Source organism: Aspergillus ochraceoroseus, assembly GCF_002846915.1.
Source record: "Aspergillus ochraceoroseus IBT 24754 chromosome Unknown P175scaffold_1, whole genome shotgun sequence".
Taxonomy (NCBI): domain Eukaryota; kingdom Fungi; phylum Ascomycota; class Eurotiomycetes; order Eurotiales; family Aspergillaceae; genus Aspergillus; species Aspergillus ochraceoroseus.
Genome location: NW_024468476.1, coordinates 3,051,227 through 3,072,385, shown reverse-complemented (window position 1 = coordinate 3,072,385; position 21,159 = coordinate 3,051,227). Strand labels below are relative to the sequence as shown.

Genomic DNA, 21,159 nt, shown 5'->3' with positions numbered 1-21,159 from the left:
GAGAGCTACTCGTGGTAAGGAATACAATAGATGACCAGGGAAGATGCGAGGAATGATGGGGGGATATGATGGAGGAGATGGTGAGACAGCGAATTCGAGACAATGAAGCGCCAGAAGATTATCGATCCGGGGGTTGTATGGCACGTGATAGGAGTGGTGGTGTGCTTCCCATCTTCTCCATACCGACTGATTGATTGATTTAACTGCTGGCAAACTGCTGGTGCGGGAATTTTACTGGATATCTGCATGTTGTCATACTTTACCGTGATGCTCAACCACTCCCCTAGCTATAATATCTCTTCTGTTCTCCCTCCCATCAACAACAGCCCTCTCGCCCGTCCTGCGCGGTCCGCCTGAACGACAGCACCCCTCCAGCCTAGTTTGCATTTCGATTCCCCGTACACTTGCTGACCCCCCTCCTATTTTACCTCTCCTTGCTCTCATTAAAAACGAATCATTCGAAGTCGTGAAGCTACGCCCCCCCCCCCCCAATAATCCAACATGGAGTCCCAAAACCAGACCATCAGCGCAGGTAAGGCAACGCTGCCAAGTCGCTATCGCAAGGGGGGGTCATATTTGATATCTGACGTGTTATTGTTCAGATGAAATCGCATTATACGACCGTCAGATTCGTCTCTGGGGCGTTAAAGCCCAGGAAAAGTGAGTCTGTCAGTCGTTCTAATACTTACTCGCCAGCTAACATTGCATTTATCCTAGACTCCGATCCGCGAACATCCTCCTGATCACTTTCAAAGCGCTGGCGAATGAAGTGGCCAAGAACCTTGTTTTGGCTGGAATTGGCAGTTTGACCATTATCGACGATGCGGTTGTCACAGAGGAAGACCTTGGTGCGCAGTTCTTCGTGACACAGGAATCTCTAGGCCAGAATGTATTTTTCCCGGCTAAAATGATCAGTATGAGGTATACTGACCACAAGTTAGCGTGCGCAAGCTGCCGCGCCTGCGATCAGGGCTATGAACCCCCGGGTTCAGCTCCATGTTGATTCAGAGAACGTTCGATCCAAACCGCCAGAATTCTTTGCCCAGTTCGATGTTACGATCGCGACTGAGCTGGACTTCACCATGTACAATACTATAAATGCTGCGTGTCGCATAGCCGGACGTTCTTTCTATGCAGCTGGCCTGCATGGATTCTACGGGTTTGTTTTTGCAGATCTCATCCAACATGATTTTGTGATCGAGCGATCCAAGTCAAACGTCACATCAGCAGGGCAGGAAACGCCCACGCGCACAATTCTTAATGTTACCACTAAGAAGGAAAACGATAAAGTCATTGAGATGGTCACCAAGCGCGAGATATACTCTCCTCTGATACTCGCAAATACCTCACCTCTACCGGAAGATTTCACCCGTCTCCCTCGACGCAGAAAGCAAGTGACTCCGCTCTTAACCTGTCTTCGGGCTCTTTGGGAGTTCCAAAAGATCAGTGGAGGTGCACTACCTACCTTCTCCCGCCAGGATCTGGAGCTCTTCACTAAGATAGCTCGCGAAGTCCACCAGGAACTGAAACTAGACATTGTAACCCTCGACTCTGAATTCCTGCGCACATTCTTACAAAACCTGGGAAGTGAACTAAGCCCTGTGGCTGCTTTCCTTGGTGGAGCTCTAGCCCAGGATGTGATCAATGTGTTAAGCTCTCGTGAGCACCCACTCCAGAACCTCCTGCTCTTTGACGGCGAGAAATCAGTCGCTCCCATTTACCCTCTGCATCCATTCTTTCCCGCAGACGTGGGAAACGCAATGCCTGCCATGACTCCTGTGGCGAACGCGATTCCCTTGAACGGCAACTCTACCCTTCCGCCTTTATAAACGAGTCATGCAGAGACCAGAGACTACAGCTTGAATGCCGCAGGCGCGAAAACAAGAGCCAATAATTACAGAACGATAGAAAGGGGGGGACCCACAACAGAAAAGGGATCGCAGCAATGGCTTGGAATAGGGTTAATGGATAGACGACATGTCAGCTTTGCTTGTTTTCCTTCCTTTCCTTTCCTTTCCTCATTTACACACTCTTTTTTTTTTTTTTTTTTTTTTTTTTTTTTTACGACATGTATGATAGAATCTCATTCATTATGAAATGGAACAACAATAACGTATCCAACCTCTTTCCTACCATCAAGAGACAGAGAGGTAAGGACCAAGATCCAAGAACCAAGAACCTACTACCTACCAAACATCGCATTATTACAGTACTAAACATGTATATTCATGCTAGCCCAAAACCAACCAACTAGTTAGGAAAAGAGGAGTGTCTACATATACATATATAGATATAGATATAGATAATACGAGCTAGATCAGGAGGGGATAGATAGATTAGCCGAACAAGGTGTTCCTCATAGTTATCACTCCACTTGGATTCATACCTATACTTGCAGAGTACGGAGGAGGTATTACTCATATTCATATTCATATTGTGGAAATAGGTATTCATGCTATGCCAAGAGCACTGTTTATTTATCCATTAGACAACTAAGACATTAATTAAGGGTAAAAGTAGAGGTAAGGAGGTAGGTAGGGACGTAGTTATGTGAGTCAAGGTGGTGGAGCAAACAAATCCTTTCGAAGGAGAGAAGAAAGATGAAAAAGGTATATATTCTTAGAAAGAAAGAAAGCAGAGTCAAACACATATATCCATGTTGTGTTTGTTTTTTTTAAGTCTCCTTGCCAACCAACGGGGCACTCTCCTCGTCCTCGACTTTCTTGGGTCCTAGATGTCGTTCATCATGAGGCGACCTGGTGTCGTCTTCTTCGTCTGAGATTAGACCTTGAAGCTCGAATGCCTCGGCGTCATGGATATGCTGAGCCTCCGAGGCGGAACGGGCATGGCCGTTCATAAATGATGAGGCGGCAGGGGGTGTGCGGTGGCGCTTGGAGCCGGATGGGCCTTGGCCGCCGTCGTCGTCTTCACTGAGGGAGCGGGAGTGCGCGGATGGTTTGGACGATTCGGGCCATGCGTGGACGGCGTAGATGTGGAGGAGGATATTGACGACTGGGGAAAGATTAGTTATGAGTGAGAGAAAATAGGAGGTAGAAAGGTTGGGTATAAACATACACAAGAAGAGGATGAAAGCGACGCTGTACAAGATCAGGACGTAGGACACGTGAGTGATTCCGGCGTCGTGGAGAAGCTGCATCTGTTCCTCTGTGGCGCCCATGAACAGGAAGCCTGAAGCGTACAGGAGCTGTTCAAGTTAGCTTGATATCCTATCCCCCCCCCCCGAGTCTATCTAAGAAGGACTTACGAAAGGTGTCAAGTATTGGAAGCTGTTAGGGTCCGATCCGTCTGCGCTCACGGAGCTTCGGTCCCTCAGCACGAATGAGATCTCAATGATCCTAGTAAGGCCAGCGGCCATCAATGTGTAACCGAAGATGGTGTGGATCATGGTGCTGATCATCAAAGCCTGCGGGTGGGCGGACATGGCAAAACCTGTCAGGAGAATAACAATGGCCGGGATAAGGTTTCTCTTAGGCCGGCCGTTTCGCTTACGACTCAGCCAGATACCCAGCAAACCGGCGCACCACCAGACAATACCCATAGTAGTGTGCTGGAGATCATTGTGCACCCAAGGTCCACCCCACCGATGCTCTGTGAACGTGTTGACACAACCCCAGGCAGCGATGACAAGCGAATCGAAGAATTCCTGGCTGCGACCGGTGCGACGGAGCCAATATTGGCCAACCAGGAGAAGAATCGTCAACAGGATACCGTAGGCGATGAATGCGCTGCCCATAATAAAGTGAGCCAGACACTGTCCCAAGTGGTCGTCGCGGCAGAACCCCATTGCAGCGATGCCTCCAAAGAGCATCTGTACCCAGCTAACCACCGGCATCGCTTTGCCCAGGACGCCATGAAGAATAACGAAAACCCGGCGGATCCGGCCGTGGATTCCCTTTGTGATGTGCAGTTTCAGGTAGATCCCTACAACGACCTGCGCGGCGAGCATGAGCATCAGGATGTTAGCGAAGGAGGAGTGGACGTTTTTTCCGAACTGGCGTCCTTTATGAGCATGGCCAAGGAAGTATGCAACGATAGCAATAGCGGTTCCGACGCTTTGGACGGGGACGTGCCATCGTGAGCGGACGATCTATAAGACACCGGATTGTGGAATTAGATCCAAGTTTCGCCGATTATTGGGAGAGGGGGGGGAGGATAGGAGAAACATACTCCGAGAACCATACCCAGGGGAAATATGATGCCAAAGGCAAGTCCCATAAGAACCATATGAACCCATAATGTTGAGTCCTGATATAGTTGTCAGTCCAAGCAGCGCGAAAAGGAGGCAAAAAGGAGCAGCATATACAATTGGGTCCTCCGAGGCGCCGGAGCCTTCGGGGACGTTCTCATGGCCTCCGTGGGCGAGAACAGGACAGATCAAGAGGAGGGAGCCCAGCAACCCTCGCAGAACGAGACGGCTCATCATCTTCACGAATTCCTAGTGTCGAAAGAAGAGAGATGAGAGAGGAAGGAGAAGAAGCAAAACCAAAGGAAGAGAGTGAAGGAATAAAAGCTGACGAATCCAGGCAGAGAAATCGGGAACGGACAACTCGGATTAGTGGCACGTGTGGGGGAGAGCCTAGAAAAAAAGGTACCTACACACGTATGATGTTGATCTATGTACATTGATTAAGCCAACGGATTCTTTTATTTAGTTATAGTTTTATTGCGTTACTCCGTACTTAGGTAGATAATCAAGTTATTAGGAATTTTTGCTCCAGAAATAAATTAAAAAGGGACAGAGTAGTAGTTATACTTTGAGACCTGGGATGTAGGGATGAATATTATATTATGTACTATGTATGTATAGGAATGCAAGCAATATAATAACCACCCACCATCGTCATCAACCACAATAAACACAATCCACATTAATCCTCCCTCACAATTTCTTTTCCAATAAAAAACCCACCACCAAAGAACTCAACAATGACCCCAAGCCCTACCACTCTCCAAACCCCAGATACAATCCAGAACCAGAACCAGGACCAGGACCATGACCAGGACAAGAAAGACACCTCTCCTCGTCCTCTCCCCCCCCCCGACCAAGAATCCCAGAGAATAAAAAAAATAGTACTGTCCTCCTCCTCCTCCTCCTCCTCATCAATCGAACAGAACCTGACTAACACAACTACCGACAGGCAGCCCTGCACAAATCCATCGCACACCTTGAATCCCAAACCGCAGACATGGAGCGCCAAATCGCAAACATCAAAGCAAAATTAAAGTAAGTCAGTCCCGTGGGTTCCTTGCGAATACTTAGGTACTTAAGTTGGCACCTACTATGTGTGTGTGTGTGTTTGGAGAGGGGGCATGTGTGGTTGGTTAGTTAGTAGGTAGGTAGGTAGGTAGGTAGGTAGGTGCTAGTATGATCATGGAGTCGAGGTTAACATGCATGCATGTCTAGAAATGATGCCTCGGAGACAGTAACGCGACATATACGTTTACTACACCAGTACAATGAGATCAAGGATATCGGACAGGGCCTGATGGGTCTTATGGCTGAGGCGCGGGGGGTCCGACAGGCGGAGATACAGCAGGAGTTTGGGGTGGGATGTCGGGATTGACTTGGTGCATCTTTTCGAGGAGAGGTGATATCCCATTACTAAAAAGCTGTTTAGCGGCTTAGGTAGTTCTTCCTTTATCCCCGGGCCTGTCCTATCAATCAAATCAATTACCAAGATAGATGTATAGTTACTGGAACATTAATTTATCAATAGGGATATCTAACGGTAGAACAGAGTAGCGGCGAACCTAAATGGCAAGGTTGTCTTGGGAAATCTCACATCATCACAAATCCAAGCAGCCCAAAGAAATCTAGGGAGAGGAGGAAAGGTATAGTAACCCCAACAAAAGCACATGCTAAATAGTCACAACGAATTATAAAGAAAATGTATATGCAAAAAAGGTATAAAAAAGGGGAAAAGAAATTGATACAGAAAAATGCAGGCGATTATTGGCCCTTACCCAGACTCTGGAGGTTCACCAGTTCATAGTAACGACCCTTCTTTCGGATCAGTTCTTGGTGGTTTCCGCTTTCAACCACCTTGCCTTGATCAAAGACATAGATAATATCTGCTTTCTGGATCGTACTCAATCGGTGGGCAACGGCGATGGTGGTGCGTCCCCGAGCGGCGGCATCCAGGGCTGCCTGGACGACCTTCTCGGACTCCGAGTCAAGGGCAGAGGTGGCCTCATCAAGGAGGAGGACCTTCGGCTCGCGCAGAAGCGCTCTTGCAATAGCCACACGCTGCTTTTGACCTCCTGATAACATGCCTCCCTTGCTACCGACAACAGTGTTGAAGCCATCCCTATTTTCCCCCACAGGTTAGTGAGATGAACGGAGAACAAAAGAAAATGGGAAAAAAAAAAAAAAAAAACTTACGGAAGAGACATGATGAAATCATAGATGTTGGCATTTTTGCAAGCCTTCACCAAGGCTTCTTCCGGCACGTCATCCTCAGTGATGCCTAACAGAATATTCTCCTTAATCGTACCTTGGTACAGCGTGGGCTCCTGACTGACTAGCGACAGGAATCGACGGTAGGAGTTGACATTGAGCTTGGTGATATCCTTTCCATCCACAAAAATGGATCCCGCAATGGCATCGTAGAAGCGCTCCATCAGTGCAATGGTAGTACTCTTGCCACAGCCACTAGGTCCAACAAGAGCAATGTATTGTCCAGGTTTCACGGTCAGGTTCAGTCCGCGTAGAACAGGCTGCTCAGGGCGAGTGGGGTATCGGAAGTGGACGTCTCGAAATTCAACTTCACCTTGCATAGATTCGAGCTGTTCGCCCTCCTCGGACCAAACATCGATGGTTGGCTTTCTATCAAATAGCCTTCTGAACTCAGCGGCAGCATTCTTAGCCTTGCCCATGTCTGGAGAGAAGGAAAAGACAGTCCCCGCGGACTGAGCACCGAAGAGAATCTCGGAGAAGCAGACGAAGAAGCGGAAAATAGAATACTCGTGATGACCAAGAAGGGTGCCTCCGTACCAGAAGCCAAGCGCAACACAAAAGAAGACAAGTGCCTGGGAGCAAGCATAAAGGGTCGAGGACCTAAGTACAGAGATCAGACTCTTCCTTCCCTGTGCATCAAGCTGTTGGTGATAAATTTCCCAGACATCCTTTTCTCGGGTGAGGGAGGCAACGGTGCGGATAGAAGAAGTTGCTTCACAAGCAAAGCTGGCAGATCCCTCGTAGGCAAGCTTAGATCGTCGTTGGAACTGGGCGAGCATATAGAATCGGTAGAATCCACACCCAAGGAGAATCGGGACGACTGAGATACAGACCAGGGCGAGCTTCCAACCAATCACAAGAGCAATAATAATCGCTGCCCCCAGGGTGGTGGAAGTCATCAAAATTGTTCCTAAGGTCACACCACTAACACCGGACAAATGCTTCGTTTCGGTGGACAAGAACGACGTCAACGCACCAGTGCTGTTCTCCTCTCTGTCGAAGAAGGTGATGTCTTGGCGAAGAATGGACCTGAAGGCCTTGCTTCGTGCACGGCGAATAAGCCTCTCTGAGCACACGGCAAATGCGGCCCCGTTGATGGAGAGGGTGGTAAATTGGATAATTCCAACAACAAAGAACATCAAAGACCAAAAGTTTGCATCATGTCGTAGTTTGGCATACATGGTCTCGGGGAGCGACAGAGTGCTGATCGCTTTAGCATAGAGCACGGCCTGTGTAGGTTGGCCACCACCAGCAAGAGTCGAGAAGAAAAAGCCGATAAGCATGTAGCCGATTTCAGGACGGTTGAAGGAGAAAATAAATTTCACGAGAGTCCAAAGAGAGTATTTGGGGATGACTTCAGGGTCCCTCTTGGCCAAGATAGCACTTGAGATAGACTTTTGCGTTCTTGTGCGGCTTATCGCGATCTTTTCATCTTCGAGCGAGTCCGATCCACTGCTTGCCGTCTTCACCGGAGTAATATCTCCCTTTGCATAACCAGCGCCCTCATCAGCATCGTCCTCGTCCTCGTCCTCGTCCAAGGCCGCCGCCTCCTTCTCCTCGTTGATACGTTGCGCTTCAACAAGTTTATAGTAGGTACCTTGGTAGTCGACAAGCTCATCGTGGGCTCCCTGTTCAGCAATCTTGCCATCAACTAGGACAACGATGTTGTGTGCCGTTTTGATTGTAGACAGACGGTGAGCGATGACGATCGTAGTGCGACCTTCAGCGGCCTTCTCGAGTGCCGCTTGTACGACACCCTCAGACTTGGTATCTAAGGCGGAAGTAGCTTCATCGAGCAACAAAATCTTGGGGTCGCTCACTACAGCGCGAGCAATTGCAATACGCTGCTTCTGGCCACCAGAAAGCAGGAACCCTCGCTGACCAACATTGGTCTCATACCCTTCAGGGAGAGATGTAATGAAGTCATGTGCGTTGGCCATTTTGGCAGCGTTCTCAATGAGTTCCCGGATCTTTTCCTCTGGCTCATTCTCGAACTTGGTACCAATAAGACCGTGCTGGATGTTTTTATAGATAGTGGTAGCGAAAAGCACGGGTTCTTGGCTAACCAGAGACACCTGTTGACGGAGCCAGCTAAGGTTCAGATCCTTGATATCGTGGCCGTCCAGGAGGACTGTACCGCGAACAGGAATGTAGAAACGCTCAACGAGACCAACCACCGTACTCTTTCCGGAACCCGAGGGGCCCACCAGAGCTGTTGTCTTACCGGCAGGTAAAGACAAGGAGACATCCTCCATCACAGTTACTTCTGGTCGGGAGGGGTAAATGTGTTTGATGTTGCGTAGCTCAATATTACCTTGGAAGTGTTCGAGAGTCATTCCTTCCTTAGAGTATGGGTCCAACGGCGACTGACGATCGATGGTTCCAAAGATCTTGGCAGCCGCAGCCACAGCATTGGTGAATGCTTGAGCATTAGGAGCAACATTCCCCAAGCTGAAAGAGCCAATAAGGATAGACATCAGCACTGTAAGAACGTCACCTACGCCGAGTTCTTGATCCACCAGGAAACGGGAACCCATCCAGAAGCCGAGACCGTAGTTTGAGAACATGAGGCCGAACATGCCGCCGATCATAAAGCCCATGATCATTTGGGTCTTTACCCCCCATTTTTCTGCCTCCTCCAAATGAACTTCGTACTGTTTGGCGAGCTTGTCCTGGGTACCGAATGCGGTGGCATTTCTGATCGAGCTGATGACTTCCTCCGCAACAGTCCCACCAGCACCATAGCTTTCGAGAGACTTCTTGCTGTACTGGATAATAAACCGAGACCCACCGCCCATGGTCAACACGAGAGCCACAATGGTGGAGCTACAGATCAGGGCTAATTTCCAGTATTTGATATAGGCGATAATGAAGGCGGTAATGAAAGTTGAAAGGGCAGTCAAGGTGAGGCCAACCTTCTCCGAGACACCATCTTGGATGAGGTTTGTATCCGCAGTAATACGAGTGGTCACTTCACCAGCACCTAACTTATCGAAATAGGCGATGTTTTGCCTCAAAATAGATTCCAGGTATTTTTCGCGGATTTTCTGTGTAACGTGTTCTCCCGTGTAGATAAAGCCCACCGTGCTGATATAAATTGTGACAAATTCGCCGATACCGAGATAGACAAAGTACAAAACATTCTCTGTCAATTTGTGGTAGAACGCATGATAGGCAATGCGGCCTAGCACGATATCCTGGAAGACTGAGGCTAGGGAACCAAAGAGAATCTACACGCAATTAGCGATCATAATGCACCTTTTTGGGGTTGGGAAGGGGGGGGGGGGGGGGGGGTTGAATACGTACAGTAAACAGGGGTAACGCAGCGCCAGCAGCAATGGAGCACAGGATGCTAACAGCAATAATAAATAGATCCATCCTGGTCGCATAGCGGTAAAGACCAAAGAACGAGACTTGCGCTTTCTCCTCATCCAGCTGCTTCTTCAGAATCTGACGCTCCTCCTCTGGCAAATGGGCCAGAAGGGCATCGATGTTGTTGACCCCGACGTCCGCATTACTAGGAGAGGACTTGGGTTGTTGTTGTTGTTGGTCCTTATCTGCAGGTGAAATTGCGGTTGAGCTGCTGGCGGACGACCGATCGTTCGATTCGCGCTTTTCCACGATCGCAGGTTGCGGGGAAGATTGTTGTTTCTCTGAGATCTGAGCAGGCTCGTTGACCTGCTCCGTGGGGTGCGACATGATGGTCGAGGCTTTTGGTCGATAAAGGGAACTTTAATGGCGTTCAACGCCACTACTCCATGGGGGAGAGAGATGCGTGGAAGGCGACCAGAAGAGTATTAGAAAGGGTGATGATGAAAACAAGAGGAGAGGAGAGGAGAGTATAAAAAATAACCAGAATGGATGTTAGAACAAGCGCAGAAAGATTTGAGGAGAGAAAGAGATTAAATGTAGAAAAATTCAATCAAATTTGAATTATAAGGAAGATTACCGAGTGGTACATGATTCTTACAGAGATCTGAGCACAATACATACAAAAGAATCCCATAGTTTAAGAGTCCTTAATACACGGATCTGAGAGCTCCCGGACACCAAATATTATCATCACTTACCTGATACCTGCACGGGTCTCGGGGCTTTAAACATCCGATCGCCTACTATGTCCAATAGAGTGATTTTGTCCGAATGATTATCTCTTCCTGACGTTCAGGTTCCATACCTAGTCTAAGGTACGTAGACCAGCGTGGGGCGAAGGATTAGAATACTATTAGGTATGACTCAAATGACGGGGTTAACTTAACTCCAGGTTCTACTAGAACTATATATAGCAAACCGAGTACGAGTATTCTAGATTACTATACCAACCCGATTAGGAATGCATTTCGGGGTCAACTGCCGCCAGCACCGACGTAACTTAGTTACCTAACTATAGTTAACTTTACCATTGAACCCTTTTCACAAGGCAACAAGGCGAAAAATAAAGATCCCGGTCAATTGATTCGCACTAGACATGATTAATAACGGATATAGCTATGCCGCCATACGCTGAACTCGAAGCTGCAGCTCCTTGACCATTTCGATTCCAACCTGGGTAGACTCATCCAGGCTCTCATCCGGTAATCCAAGCAGCTCATTCTGCGCCTTGGCTGCGAGACTATTGGAACCATCGGGGTAAAATGCCCTTGCATACAGCATCTTGCTAAAACCAGCCATGTTGCCTGCTTGCACTTGCGCCAGGCCATCCTCGTACCGCTTCTGGGTCTTCGCGTGGGTAATCGTCCAGTCGGCGTCAGTGGTGCCGGTGACACGCTTGACGCTCTCAAACATGTCGTTCTGGCTGACCACAAAGCTCTTAATGTACACGCCCTGGTTGACGAACATCGACAGGGTAGGCCGCTTATCGGTTTCGTCCTCGGGAAGCTCATTGAGGCTCAGCACCTGGGCCACAGCGCGCCCAACCTGCGATAACGTCGACGTCGAGTTCTTGGTGTTGCCATCGTCGTAGATGGTCAGCGAGCGCTTGTCAAAGTCAAACCCAAAGCGCGAATCCCCGCCCGCTAAGCTGTAATCGTACCAGAATCCACAGCACACCGTGATCCACTGCATACCAAGCCTCTCAATCTCGTCTCTGTGGGCCTTGGCTATGGGCCCCAGCATTGTCTCTTCGCCGAGTTTAATGTCGTCAATGTCGCCGCCATACCCGTTAGGCATGACGTAGGGAATGGCGGCCTTGGCGGCCGCCTGGACGAGCTTGCTGTGGGCGTCACGGGGCGCGGTAGGGGCCATGGTGATGATTAAAAATTGCTGGTCCTTGAGGGCGGCAACAATGGTGGCCTCATCATCGTAGTCGACTGGGGCGACTACGACGCCTTCGGGGAGTCTGTTACCGCTGTCTTTGCGGGAAAGGGCCGTGACTGTGTGTCTTCCGGTCTCTAGAAGGGCCTTGGCAATATGCGATCCAATAGTACCTCCAGCCTAAAGGGTATTTGTGTTAGTTTTGCTGTATACGTGGGTGTTGTGTTTTGAGGGGTTTACTTACGCCGACAATGGCCACTCTTTCGATGGCGTTTTTGAAGCCGACGGGCTGGTTTTTGGCGTACCTGGGCATTATTATGGGTTGGGTTGATTGTTGGGAATGTATTAATCGCTGCTGTTATGTTCGAACGAGGCGTTTCGAGGTGTTTAAGCTTGTGAGAGAGACTTGGTAAGTATCTGGCTATCCACTCTCTGGAGCAGGAATGCCCGTCTATTTATACATTTCAGACCCAATCTCGAGTGCTGTAGTTCTCCGAGGTTCTCTCCATCTCGGCCAGTTGTCAAATCTGATCGTACTCGAAAGTCTCGGACAAGATCTCCACATCCTAGAGTTATATCCGACTGAACTTGGTCGGAACTTCAAACTTGATTCGCCCGGAGATAATGGCACCGGGGGCGAAGGCAGCCAAATTAAAGATGCCGATGGTGGGAGGCTGATATATTAAGCCCACGCTTCTTCTCCGCCGCAGCAGCCGCAAGCAGGGGGTCCGCTAACACTACCTGATAGGCTAGTGCGGCGGGTAGGAGACAAACTCCGCAATAGCCGCACACAAAGCCGCACATAAAGCCGGACAAGGCAGCATGGGTCACTATAACTGGACGTCAGGACCGAGCATGGGTAAATATGGCTCGATGAAGAATTTATCCCAGTCCACCTCCCAATCCACGTCTGGAACTGCGATGTTCGCCTCGGATGCCGGCGGTGCCTGAAAAAATTCATAGCCCGCCTCGACAGCTTCCAGCTGAGCAAGTTCCTTTCGCTTCTTTGCCATATTAAGGCCGAGTAGGTGCCGCGCCATCGACAACGCCTCGCGCGTCAGTCCTGTATCTGCAGCCTTGACAAGGTTCTCCAAGCCCTTGAATGCGGCGCCGATGTGGGCGGAGGCCGCCGGCGTGTCAATGGCCAACAGGATGCAGGTATACTGGAAGACGCTGCCGATGACGTTCCAGAATAGACGACCCTGGCTAGCTTGCTGCTCAGCCGCCTCCACTGCGGCGTTGCCGCTGTCAATGAAGAGCTTAATTATATCGTCCGGTATGCGAATCTTGAGCTGGTAAAGGCGTCGATAGAAGCAAAACGCAATGTCCGCCTTAGTCACGACCAGAAACGGATGGGTAAATTGGAGCTCATCCAGCGCTTTGAGACGCTTGAATAGCTCCTCCTCACTCGAAGTTGGAGGCTGCAATTCGAGCTGGAACGGAGAATTGGGCGATGGAATGATCTGGATTAGTTGTACGAACTGATCGGCAACGGACCCTGGTATCGAGATGATAGGCTGGCAAGTCACGGCCCGAAATCCTACAGGCGAACGATCGTATTCATAGGACAGCATGTTATGCCCGGCCCACGAGATCCAGAAAATTCTCCTCAGCCGGTCCGCATCATGTCCAAGGACAGCGGCGCCAGCGATGGACGCTATCTTCTTGATGTTCTCTTCCTCGTGCAGCCCTAACGCTTCACAGAGGTGCATTTGCGTGCACGAAGCGATCCAAGCATTGCTGGGCCGGGTCGTTGCCCGTAGGTAGAGCACCCGCATGCCCCATGCGACGATGTGGTCGATGCCATGTAAACGTATGGAGGCCGGATCATCGAGGATCGCTTTGGCGTACTGCACCAGGTCAGATTCCCGCGAGTGTCTGTTGGGCGATAGGAACGATCCGAGAGCAGCGACACCAGCGGCCACCGCGGCAAAGGCGACCGCGTTGCTGCCCGAACTATGGTAATAATCCCGGCATCGCTGGGCGTAGATTCTGGGGTCCATCACGTCGCAGATGGGGCTCAAAGCCGAGAAGTACGCACCCGAGAAGGAGCCGAGGTCTTCCTCCGAGATGAGATTTCCCAGAAAGCAGTGAGCACTGGATGCCTCCTCGGGGCGAATGCCAAAGTTGTAAGCGAACGACCGCATCTTTGGAGGGCTGTCGGAACCGAGAGCCACACCCAGGATGTGCGGAAATACCATGGCCGCTGATGCCCCGGAGTATCTGAACTTCTGCTCGTCGAAGATGCCCGGGGACGCGCCGGCCCGACCCGTCAGACGACTTTCACCGTCGAGGCTGACGCGCTTGGCTGGAGGCGGAATAGGTACGCCGCCGCCCATAGTACCAGCGGTGTTGTCGTCGGTGTACCTGCAGTTGTATTGGTATGTGGTGCACATGCCACAAGGATACACGTTGTCGCATTTTCGCTTGCGCTGGTGGCAAGGGATGCATGCCTTCCTCGCACGCTTGCGCTTGGCGTTTGTTGTCGACATGGCTGGCAAGAAGTTATGAGTTCAAAGCTCACTGCTGTAGGAATAGAACTGTAGTAGAGTTGATCTTCTGGCCAGCATTTCGGGACCGTTTTGATTCCGATACTAAGGTCAACGGGACCTAATAAGATGACACGTCAGGATCCAATCAAATAGTCAGAAGTCGGCAAAGCTAATCATCTTTTAGCACGCAATGAACAATTCATACCTATATAGAATAAAAAAACATAATCCCCCAGTGGAATGAACTTAGGGGTTCATGCCCACAGCTCCATGTTCTGTTGCGAACCCTTCAATGCATAGATAGGGTTATCAAAAATTAAAACAAAACAAGGTAAAGTTACTTCGTATATGCATATGGGCTGAGCTCAGGAACAATCCTGTAATACACGAATGTTGAATTTTTTTTAACCAGTTGAGTATTTAGTATGCTGGAGTATCATAGCAGAGGTCGTTGTCGCGCAGCTTAGCTGGTCCGCTAGCCCGGAGATGGAAATATAATCCCCCGCCCCCAAGAAGGATACATTCTCAACCATGGATTTATCAATGAATAGATATTGAGAAGTGGCAGGTGCACGAGGAAGTACATGAACAAAGATAGACCAGTGTTTAGTCAAGATATGGTTGAAGAGTAAGTTATGTATTCGGTAGTCAATCCAATCATTTTGCCAGACATGTAAGAGAGCTTTTGAAAATCCCCAGTATTCGGATACCAACCACTAAACCCCCAATCCGGAGGCAGATCTATCGTTGACCATAGTTAATATTTTTTCATACAGCAGTTTTTGTTGGAAAAAGAAATAAAAAAAAAACAATATGGAATAGGGACGGAGTACTTAGGAATAGAATTATGCTAGTTATGCTATGCTAAGATTAATCTAGGAGGTTGTCAGGTGACTAGTGGTCTCGTGGCAATGAAGTTCTGCCTAAGGCTACAATCACATGACCCATCCGAAGCGAAGCGCTAAACCCTGCCCGCACAAAAAAACCACCACTACGAAAGGCCTTTGAAGACGGTCGGTCGACAACCTCACTATCGCCAGTCCATACATCAAGCTCGCCGTCGCGACAAGCCATCAAGATGCCGGTTAGCAGCCCCCTTCATGTGATATTTCGATTTCACAGTCTGAATGGAGTTTATTCCCATTCAATTTCGAATTCTCTCCCCCCCCCCCTCCTGGCACTTGGTGGCGATGCAAAGATGAAGTGACCGCTTGCTAACTAAAGATTACCTTCGATATAGAGCCACAAGAGTTTCCGCACCAAGCAGAAGCTTGCCAAAGCCCAGAGACAGAACCGTCCCATCCCCCAGTGGATTCGTCTGAGGACCGGTAACACCATCAGGTAAATTCTACCTCAACCTCAAACTATTTCCATGTGGGCCTTGTCTTGTGTGCGCAAGAGGAGGAAGGAACAAGAATCGAACCGACAGAGAGAAAGAGATGCGAGCGGATGAGTCTGCGAAGAAAGAACAAAGAGAGGAGAGAAAGAAAATAACTACGACTGCTACGTCGTGACAATATACAACATTGCTCTCATTCAGACTTGATTTGAAAATTGGATTTGAGCCCTCCCCGTGGACAGAGACACAAGCGCAACCCACAACCCACGCCCAGACAAGGTCCGGGAAATGAAAGAAGAATGCATAATTAAAAAAAAAAACCATACCCCATGCGAAACCTCTCACTAACATGCTTTTTTTCTCTTTACTAGATACAACGCCAAGAGGAGGCACTGGCGCAAGACCCGTCTCGGTATCTAAATTCGTGCGCGTGCGAATTTTCTTCTCTCCCATCTGTCTCTCCAACCGAGATGTCTATGTTTCCCCGGGATTATATCGTTCAGTTGTGATACCGCCAAAAAAAAACACTCTTCTCAACTTCGCGATGACATGACTTGCAAAAAGTAAAAAAGAAGAAGAAGAAAAAAAAAAAAAACCTCCCTCGACTTTTATCGTCCCTGCACTTGATTCGGTTCCAGATTTTTTGTTTTTCATAAAAATCGGCAATATAACTCGTCCCCCAACTCACAATATACCACAACACACCCAATCGATCGATAAATCACTTAGTTAGCTAGGTTTGGTTGGATGGGGTCGAAAACTGGATATCAACCTAGGTTTTAGCAGGGATCTGAGTGTTTTTTTTTTTCTTTTTCTTTCTTTTCCTTTTTCTGCCATTCATGTACACGAGGTTGATGATAACTAAAAAAGACACAAATTTAAAATTATGATGGGTAATGAGCAGTGAGCTAAATGATTCAATGGGGATTGTTACGCAATATCTCTAGTTATTTCTTCCTCTCTTTGGAGTAAAGTCCTTATCGAATATATAGGTAGGTATTCTTCGAACTGTTTGCCCTTAGAATCCAGGCTGGCTTGAAGAGAATCTCAAGACAAATCATTCCATTTTAAGCGACTTAAGACATAATCCTTGTTTTCAGCACCTGGTAAGCTAATAAATAGACTGCTCGCGAGCCGCCCTATCTTTCGAAGATTTCTCATCTATCCTATCTTCTCCAGCCTTAATGATTGTGAGGTGAAATCGCCAGTGGAGAGGGACAAAAAAAAACTAGAGAAAAAGAACCAGAGAAACAAAATGTGAAGCAACCGCTGCGAAGAAATCCTTAACGCCGTGGAACTGCTGGGTTCTTCCGACCTGGTCAAAACCAGAGTTCAACGGCGTCAGTGGTACGTATCTCCCTGGTACCGGTCTTCCGAAGCCAACCAGCAGTTCGCAAAGAAAGCATGGGGAATAGTTTATGGTAAAGGAAATTTAGCGGCTAGAAAAAAAAAAAAAGGAAAGAAGAGAAGTTAGTGAGGCTGTGGATGGTTGAAATAGGTCAGGGATTACTCACTCCTCAGCCCACTCGTTCTCACGACGGATCTGGTCCTCCTCCTCGGGAGTGAAGTCGTTCTGAATGTTGAAGGTCTTGCGAATCTCTTCGGGGGATTTGCCCTTGATCATGTTGGCGACGGTCTTGCAGCCGACGTCGAGGAGAGCCTTGATATCAAGGTAGTTGGCGGCCTATTTAATGATGATTAGTTCGTAACGCTTCAGCAAGTAAGTTCCTGGTGTTGGGGAAGAAAATACGCACCAAGATAATCTCAAACAGCATCTCCTGGTCAACCTGCATGAACTTCTGGTCCCACTCATCGATATCGGTAGTCTTGCGGCGGGAGTCATCATCGTCGCTGGTGCTGGGAGGGTCGTTCTTATGGTGCTGGCACCATTCGATCACCTTCTTCAGGACAGCTTCGTTGACCTATTGAGAGAAAAATTAGGCATGGGATTTTCTCGTGGCTGGGGGAGAATAGCTGACGTTGGGAATGGGGATAGCTTCGGAGGCATCACCCAAGTCCTCAAGCATGTTCTTAATCAGAAGGGAGCGCTCAGCAACTTCGCGGGCTAGTCGTAGAGAGAAGTATTAGTTTGCTGCTAGGATATGACCAAGTGCGCCGAGAGAAGCAAAGCCAAAACGAGGGAACACTTACGGACTGTGATGTCGGCGCCATCGGAGCTGGTCAGGACAAGGGAAGGAGGAGGAGAGGAAGTCATTTTGAAGATCTGGATGGGGTACAAGCCAAGGTTAGAAACCGCTATAGGTTCTTGTTGGTGAAAAAAGCAGAAGATAATTGAAAAGGTGGTTGTGGTTCGAGGGTAGCTTGAAGATATATATGGGGGGGTCTGAGGCGGGGAGGGAGAGAGAGAGAGAGAGAGCGAGGCTCGAAAGTTACCAACTTGATGATGTGAATGAAGGTGGGTGGGGGTTGGTTTCACGCCAATAAATTCACTGAATACAACACAACAGACTAGAAAAATCTGTAAGAAGAAGAAGAAGAAGAAGATAAAGAAAAGAAGAAGAAGAAGAGTTGGACATTAAGTAGACTTGAAAGAAAAGTAAATCCAAGAGTGATTGATGCCTGTTAAGTTTTGTTCGTGGCCTAAAGTATGTAATTACACTGTAATTATAGAGATCGGAGATCTGACTCCGGATGTCTATGTCGAAGGAACTGGGAACAATAATATTAGAATCTAGACAGGAGAATTAGAATAACTTTTATAGAGAGGAACTAAAAGAAAAGAAAGAAAAAGGGAAAAAAGAGAACCTCTTCGTGGATTCTTAACCTATTACTGTCAGACGCGTATTCGGATTCAGTCGACTCAAAAAACCAGCCTCATCAGTCATAAATCAATCCTTTATTATTATTCCCTTTCTCTCCTTTGCTGATCATATCGTTATATCTTTCCCTTTATTCCCTTTTCCCCTTTCTTCTTCTGCTTTTTTTTTCTTTCCATTCTGCGTAATATTTCCCTTAATTAATCACCTATTCTTTCTCTTCTTTCCCTTCCCCTCTTCGTCGCACAACGTTCTTTCAATACTCCAGCATCATATCCCACCGGGATGGGATTGCATCGGCCCTAAACGAAGGTAGCAGGCATGTCCAATAAGAGAGAGAAAGCTTCTATTTGCATACTTGTTCTCTCTCCCCTTACTTCAATCATTACACCTCAATAAATCCCAGTCATGTGGAGAAGAACATACTTGATTCTTCTGGTAATCCGTGTTTACTTTGCACTCTCCCCCAGCTATATCCACCCGGATGAGCACTTCCAGGGCCTTGAACTCTTCGCAGGTACGTCTTGAATTGAGCTTGGTTATAATTGAGATGCGGGTTCCGGTCATTTGACAATGCGACGGCTGTCCTGCCTTACTCGCCGCACACACCCCACTAACTCCCAACAACACCACCTTCCTTCGCTTTGCTTTGCTTTGCTCCGGATAGCTCACTCACAATCCATCCCCCTCTAGGCCGTATTCTTTCATATCCGTCCCAGTTACCCTGGGAATTTACCTCCGAGCATCCCATCCGCAGCATCTTCCCACTATGGCCGATCTACGCCCTCCCCATGAACTTCCTGCGATGGTTCTATACCGAGACCGGGACGGAAAGCCCACCGGCGCAGATAGTATATTATGTAGCGAGAGGGGTGATGTTTCTTCTGAGCTTTGTATTAGAAGACTGGGCCGTGCATGAGCTGGTTCCTCTCCCCCGCCATCGACGGGTAGCTGTGGTGTTGGTGGCATCCTCATATGTCACCTGGACTTATCAGACGCACACATTTTCCAACTCCCTCGAGACCTTGTTGGTTGCCTGGGGTCTGGTGTTGATTCGCCGCATCCTGGAAAATAGGGTTAGCGCTCTCTGGCTGTTCAACTTGCTAATTATTTTTGCTAACTCATAATCTTCACAGCGACGGTCCGCTGTCTTTTCTTGCGCCGTGTTGTCCTTCATCTGCGTCGCGGGGGTTTTCAACAGGATCACTTTCCCAGCTTACCTTGCGATTCCAGGACTGCAGTTAGTGCCTCATTTTTGGCGCAGGTGAGTATCTATCTGATTACGTCTTTGGTTTGTCGGGTTTTAACCCCTCCCTCTAGGCCGCTCTCCCTGGTCTCCTTCGTTGGTTTCGGCCTCATATTCCTCTCCGTCGCTATTTCTACCGACACAGCATTTTACAATCCATCAGCATCATTCTGGGACATCGTGCGCTCCCCAGTAATCACCCCGATAAACAATCTTGTCTACAACACCGACACCTCTAATTTGGCTCTCCATGGACTCCACCCCCACTATCATCACTTTCTAGTAAACTTACCACAGCTTCTCGGCCCTGCCCTTATTTGGATTGCGGTACGTATATACCATTTGCGAGACATTCCTTCGCGGTTCAAGAATATCCGCGTGGTTTCCGCATTATCAGCTACCGCCATGTTGTCTATATTCCCCCATCAAGAACCCCGGTTTTTGATTCCTTGTGTACCTCTTCTTCTCAGCTGCCTTCATGTCCACAAATCGCGCATATTTCTGGCCACTTGGGTGATATTCAATGTTGCTCTAGGGTTCCTCATGGGAGTATACCATCAGGGAGGCGTTGTGCCAACCCAACTTGCGGTGCCTTCAATTATATCGGCGAGTAGCGAAAACTGGCACAAACTGTCGCAGAACGGGAACCAACCTGTTTCCGCTACTGTCCTTTGGTGGAAGACCTATTCCCCTCCTCTGTGGCTGCTAGGGGATAATTCTAGCCTTCCACTAAACCTGAACATCGAAACTCGAGATTTGATGGGCATGCCCGGATCAGAAATGGTCAACGAACTCGAAAAGTTAATTCCTTCCTGCCGCTCGAGGAGGAAACGCGCACAGTACTCGAATTCGAAAGGGCCGAGACAACCAGACGCTGTCTTCGTGGTTGCGCCAAAATCTGCCACATTTCTCGACCAATTCACCGCTCCGGACAGCATCGAGTCGAGTGTGGAACTCTATGAACTATGGACCTACAGAAAACACATTAGTTTGGATGACCTCGACTTCGGTACTGATGGTATTCTCCCCACACTGAAACGAGTAATTGGGAGACGTGGACTAGGCGTTTGGCTTGCGAAAAGGGCTGGGTGCAATTGACGAGCTGTCAGCTGTCAGCTGATGCCATGAACTGTCTCATTCTCACTCATCAGTTGACTGTGGGGTAGAACTAAGGCTCTTGGATCATTCCTCCTCACTTGCTTTTCACTGCTAAGAAGCTCTCTCTCTCTCCCCTCCCTTATATTGCATATGATGTCCCCCCCTTCCCCCGAGACACCTCTTTTCTTCTTCTTTTGTACATGTTTCCCCACTCTTTCCCCCATTCCCCCACCTCGGAATATTGATTTGATATCGGTCATATCCCAATTATACCCATCCTCTTATGCGAATCTAAATCACGACGACACCTTGGATATTTTTTTTTATAGATTAATGGTTGGCATATCGACATAAGCTTTTTTTCCCCCTCTCTTCTATCAAGGACCATATTATCCCATTTCCCTTAAACTCTACTTATTTGCAGTTTCTTATCCTCTCCGAAGTGGAAAGCACGAAGTAGTATATATATATATATA

The 21,159-nt window shown here is 48.5% G+C and overlaps 9 protein-coding genes across 9 annotated transcripts; 4 read left to right on the top strand and 5 right to left on the bottom strand.

The window, feature by feature from the left end:
* The first annotated feature begins 477 nt into the window (after positions 1 to 477).
* On the top strand, positions 478 to 2,052 carry P175DRAFT_0497802 (E1 ubiquitin-activating protein AOS1). Its single transcript, XM_040896358.1, has 4 exons — positions 478 to 532; positions 603 to 660; positions 718 to 889; positions 942 to 2,052. The coding sequence occupies exons 1-4, from the start codon at positions 502 to 504 to the stop codon at positions 1,827 to 1,829; spliced, it is 1,149 nt and encodes a 382-aa protein (XP_040756081.1). The 5' UTR covers positions 478 to 501; the 3' UTR covers positions 1,830 to 2,052.
* A 384-nt stretch (positions 2,053 to 2,436) lies between these two features.
* Positions 2,437 to 4,541, bottom strand: P175DRAFT_0497801 (Ytp1 family protein). Its single transcript, XM_040896357.1, has 5 exons — positions 4,325 to 4,541; positions 4,189 to 4,266; positions 3,266 to 4,108; positions 3,076 to 3,205; positions 2,437 to 3,012 (listed from the first exon to the last, which is right to left on the bottom strand). The coding sequence occupies exons 1-5, from the start codon at positions 4,442 to 4,444 to the stop codon at positions 2,675 to 2,677; spliced, it is 1,509 nt and encodes a 502-aa protein (XP_040756080.1). The 5' UTR covers positions 4,445 to 4,541; the 3' UTR covers positions 2,437 to 2,674.
* A 406-nt stretch (positions 4,542 to 4,947) lies between these two features.
* P175DRAFT_0553968 (SWI5/SAE3 family protein) lies at positions 4,948 to 5,697 on the top strand (the record flags this gene model as incomplete). The annotated part of the gene is made up of 3 exons (XM_040900528.1): positions 4,948 to 5,044; positions 5,164 to 5,245; positions 5,426 to 5,697. 3 exons carry the CDS (start codon positions 4,948 to 4,950, stop codon positions 5,583 to 5,585), a joined length of 339 nt encoding a protein of 112 aa, XP_040756079.1. The 3' UTR covers positions 5,586 to 5,697.
* Positions 5,698 to 5,971: 274 nt separating this feature from the next.
* mdr1 (ABC multidrug transporter Mdr1) lies at positions 5,972 to 10,177 on the bottom strand (the record flags this gene model as incomplete). Its single annotated transcript, XM_040893249.1, has 3 exons — positions 5,972 to 6,329; positions 6,404 to 9,708; positions 9,785 to 10,177. 3 exons carry the CDS (start codon positions 10,175 to 10,177, stop codon positions 5,972 to 5,974), a joined length of 4,056 nt encoding a protein of 1,351 aa, XP_040756078.1.
* A 759-nt stretch (positions 10,178 to 10,936) lies between these two features.
* Positions 10,937 to 11,776, bottom strand: P175DRAFT_0497798 (uncharacterized protein). Its single transcript, XM_040896356.1, has one exon. The coding sequence runs from the start codon at positions 11,720 to 11,722 to the stop codon at positions 10,967 to 10,969; it is 756 nt and encodes a 251-aa protein (XP_040756077.1). The 5' UTR covers positions 11,723 to 11,776; the 3' UTR covers positions 10,937 to 10,966.
* A 783-nt stretch (positions 11,777 to 12,559) lies between these two features.
* P175DRAFT_0497796 (uncharacterized protein) lies at positions 12,560 to 14,339 on the bottom strand (the record flags this gene model as incomplete). Its single annotated transcript, XM_040896355.1, has 1 exon — positions 12,560 to 14,339. The coding sequence occupies exon 1, from the start codon at positions 14,221 to 14,223 to the stop codon at positions 12,562 to 12,564; it is 1,662 nt and encodes a 553-aa protein (XP_040756076.1). The 5' UTR covers positions 14,224 to 14,339.
* A 937-nt stretch (positions 14,340 to 15,276) lies between these two features.
* P175DRAFT_0471032 (60S ribosomal protein eL39) lies at positions 15,277 to 15,982 on the top strand (the record flags this gene model as incomplete). The annotated part of the gene is made up of 3 exons (XM_040895068.1): positions 15,277 to 15,307; positions 15,464 to 15,564; positions 15,934 to 15,982. The coding sequence occupies exons 1-3, from the start codon at positions 15,302 to 15,304 to the stop codon at positions 15,980 to 15,982; spliced, it is 156 nt and encodes a 51-aa protein (XP_040756075.1). The 5' UTR covers positions 15,277 to 15,301.
* A 1,090-nt stretch (positions 15,983 to 17,072) lies between these two features.
* skpA (SCF ubiquitin ligase subunit skpA) lies at positions 17,073 to 17,777 on the bottom strand (the record flags this gene model as incomplete). The annotated part of the gene is made up of 4 exons (XM_040898179.1): positions 17,073 to 17,246; positions 17,317 to 17,484; positions 17,542 to 17,627; positions 17,714 to 17,777. The coding sequence occupies 4 exons, from the start codon at positions 17,775 to 17,777 to the stop codon at positions 17,073 to 17,075; spliced, it is 492 nt and encodes a 163-aa protein (XP_040756074.1).
* Positions 17,778 to 18,747: 970 nt separating this feature from the next.
* On the top strand, positions 18,748 to 20,683 carry smp3 (glycosylphosphatidylinositol-alpha 1,2 mannosyltransferase smp3; the record flags this gene model as incomplete). Its single annotated transcript, XM_040898178.1, has 4 exons — positions 18,748 to 18,856; positions 19,033 to 19,415; positions 19,476 to 19,603; positions 19,660 to 20,683. The coding sequence occupies 4 exons, from the start codon at positions 18,748 to 18,750 to the stop codon at positions 20,681 to 20,683; spliced, it is 1,644 nt and encodes a 547-aa protein (XP_040756073.1).
* Positions 20,684 to 21,159: the final 476 nt, after the last annotated feature.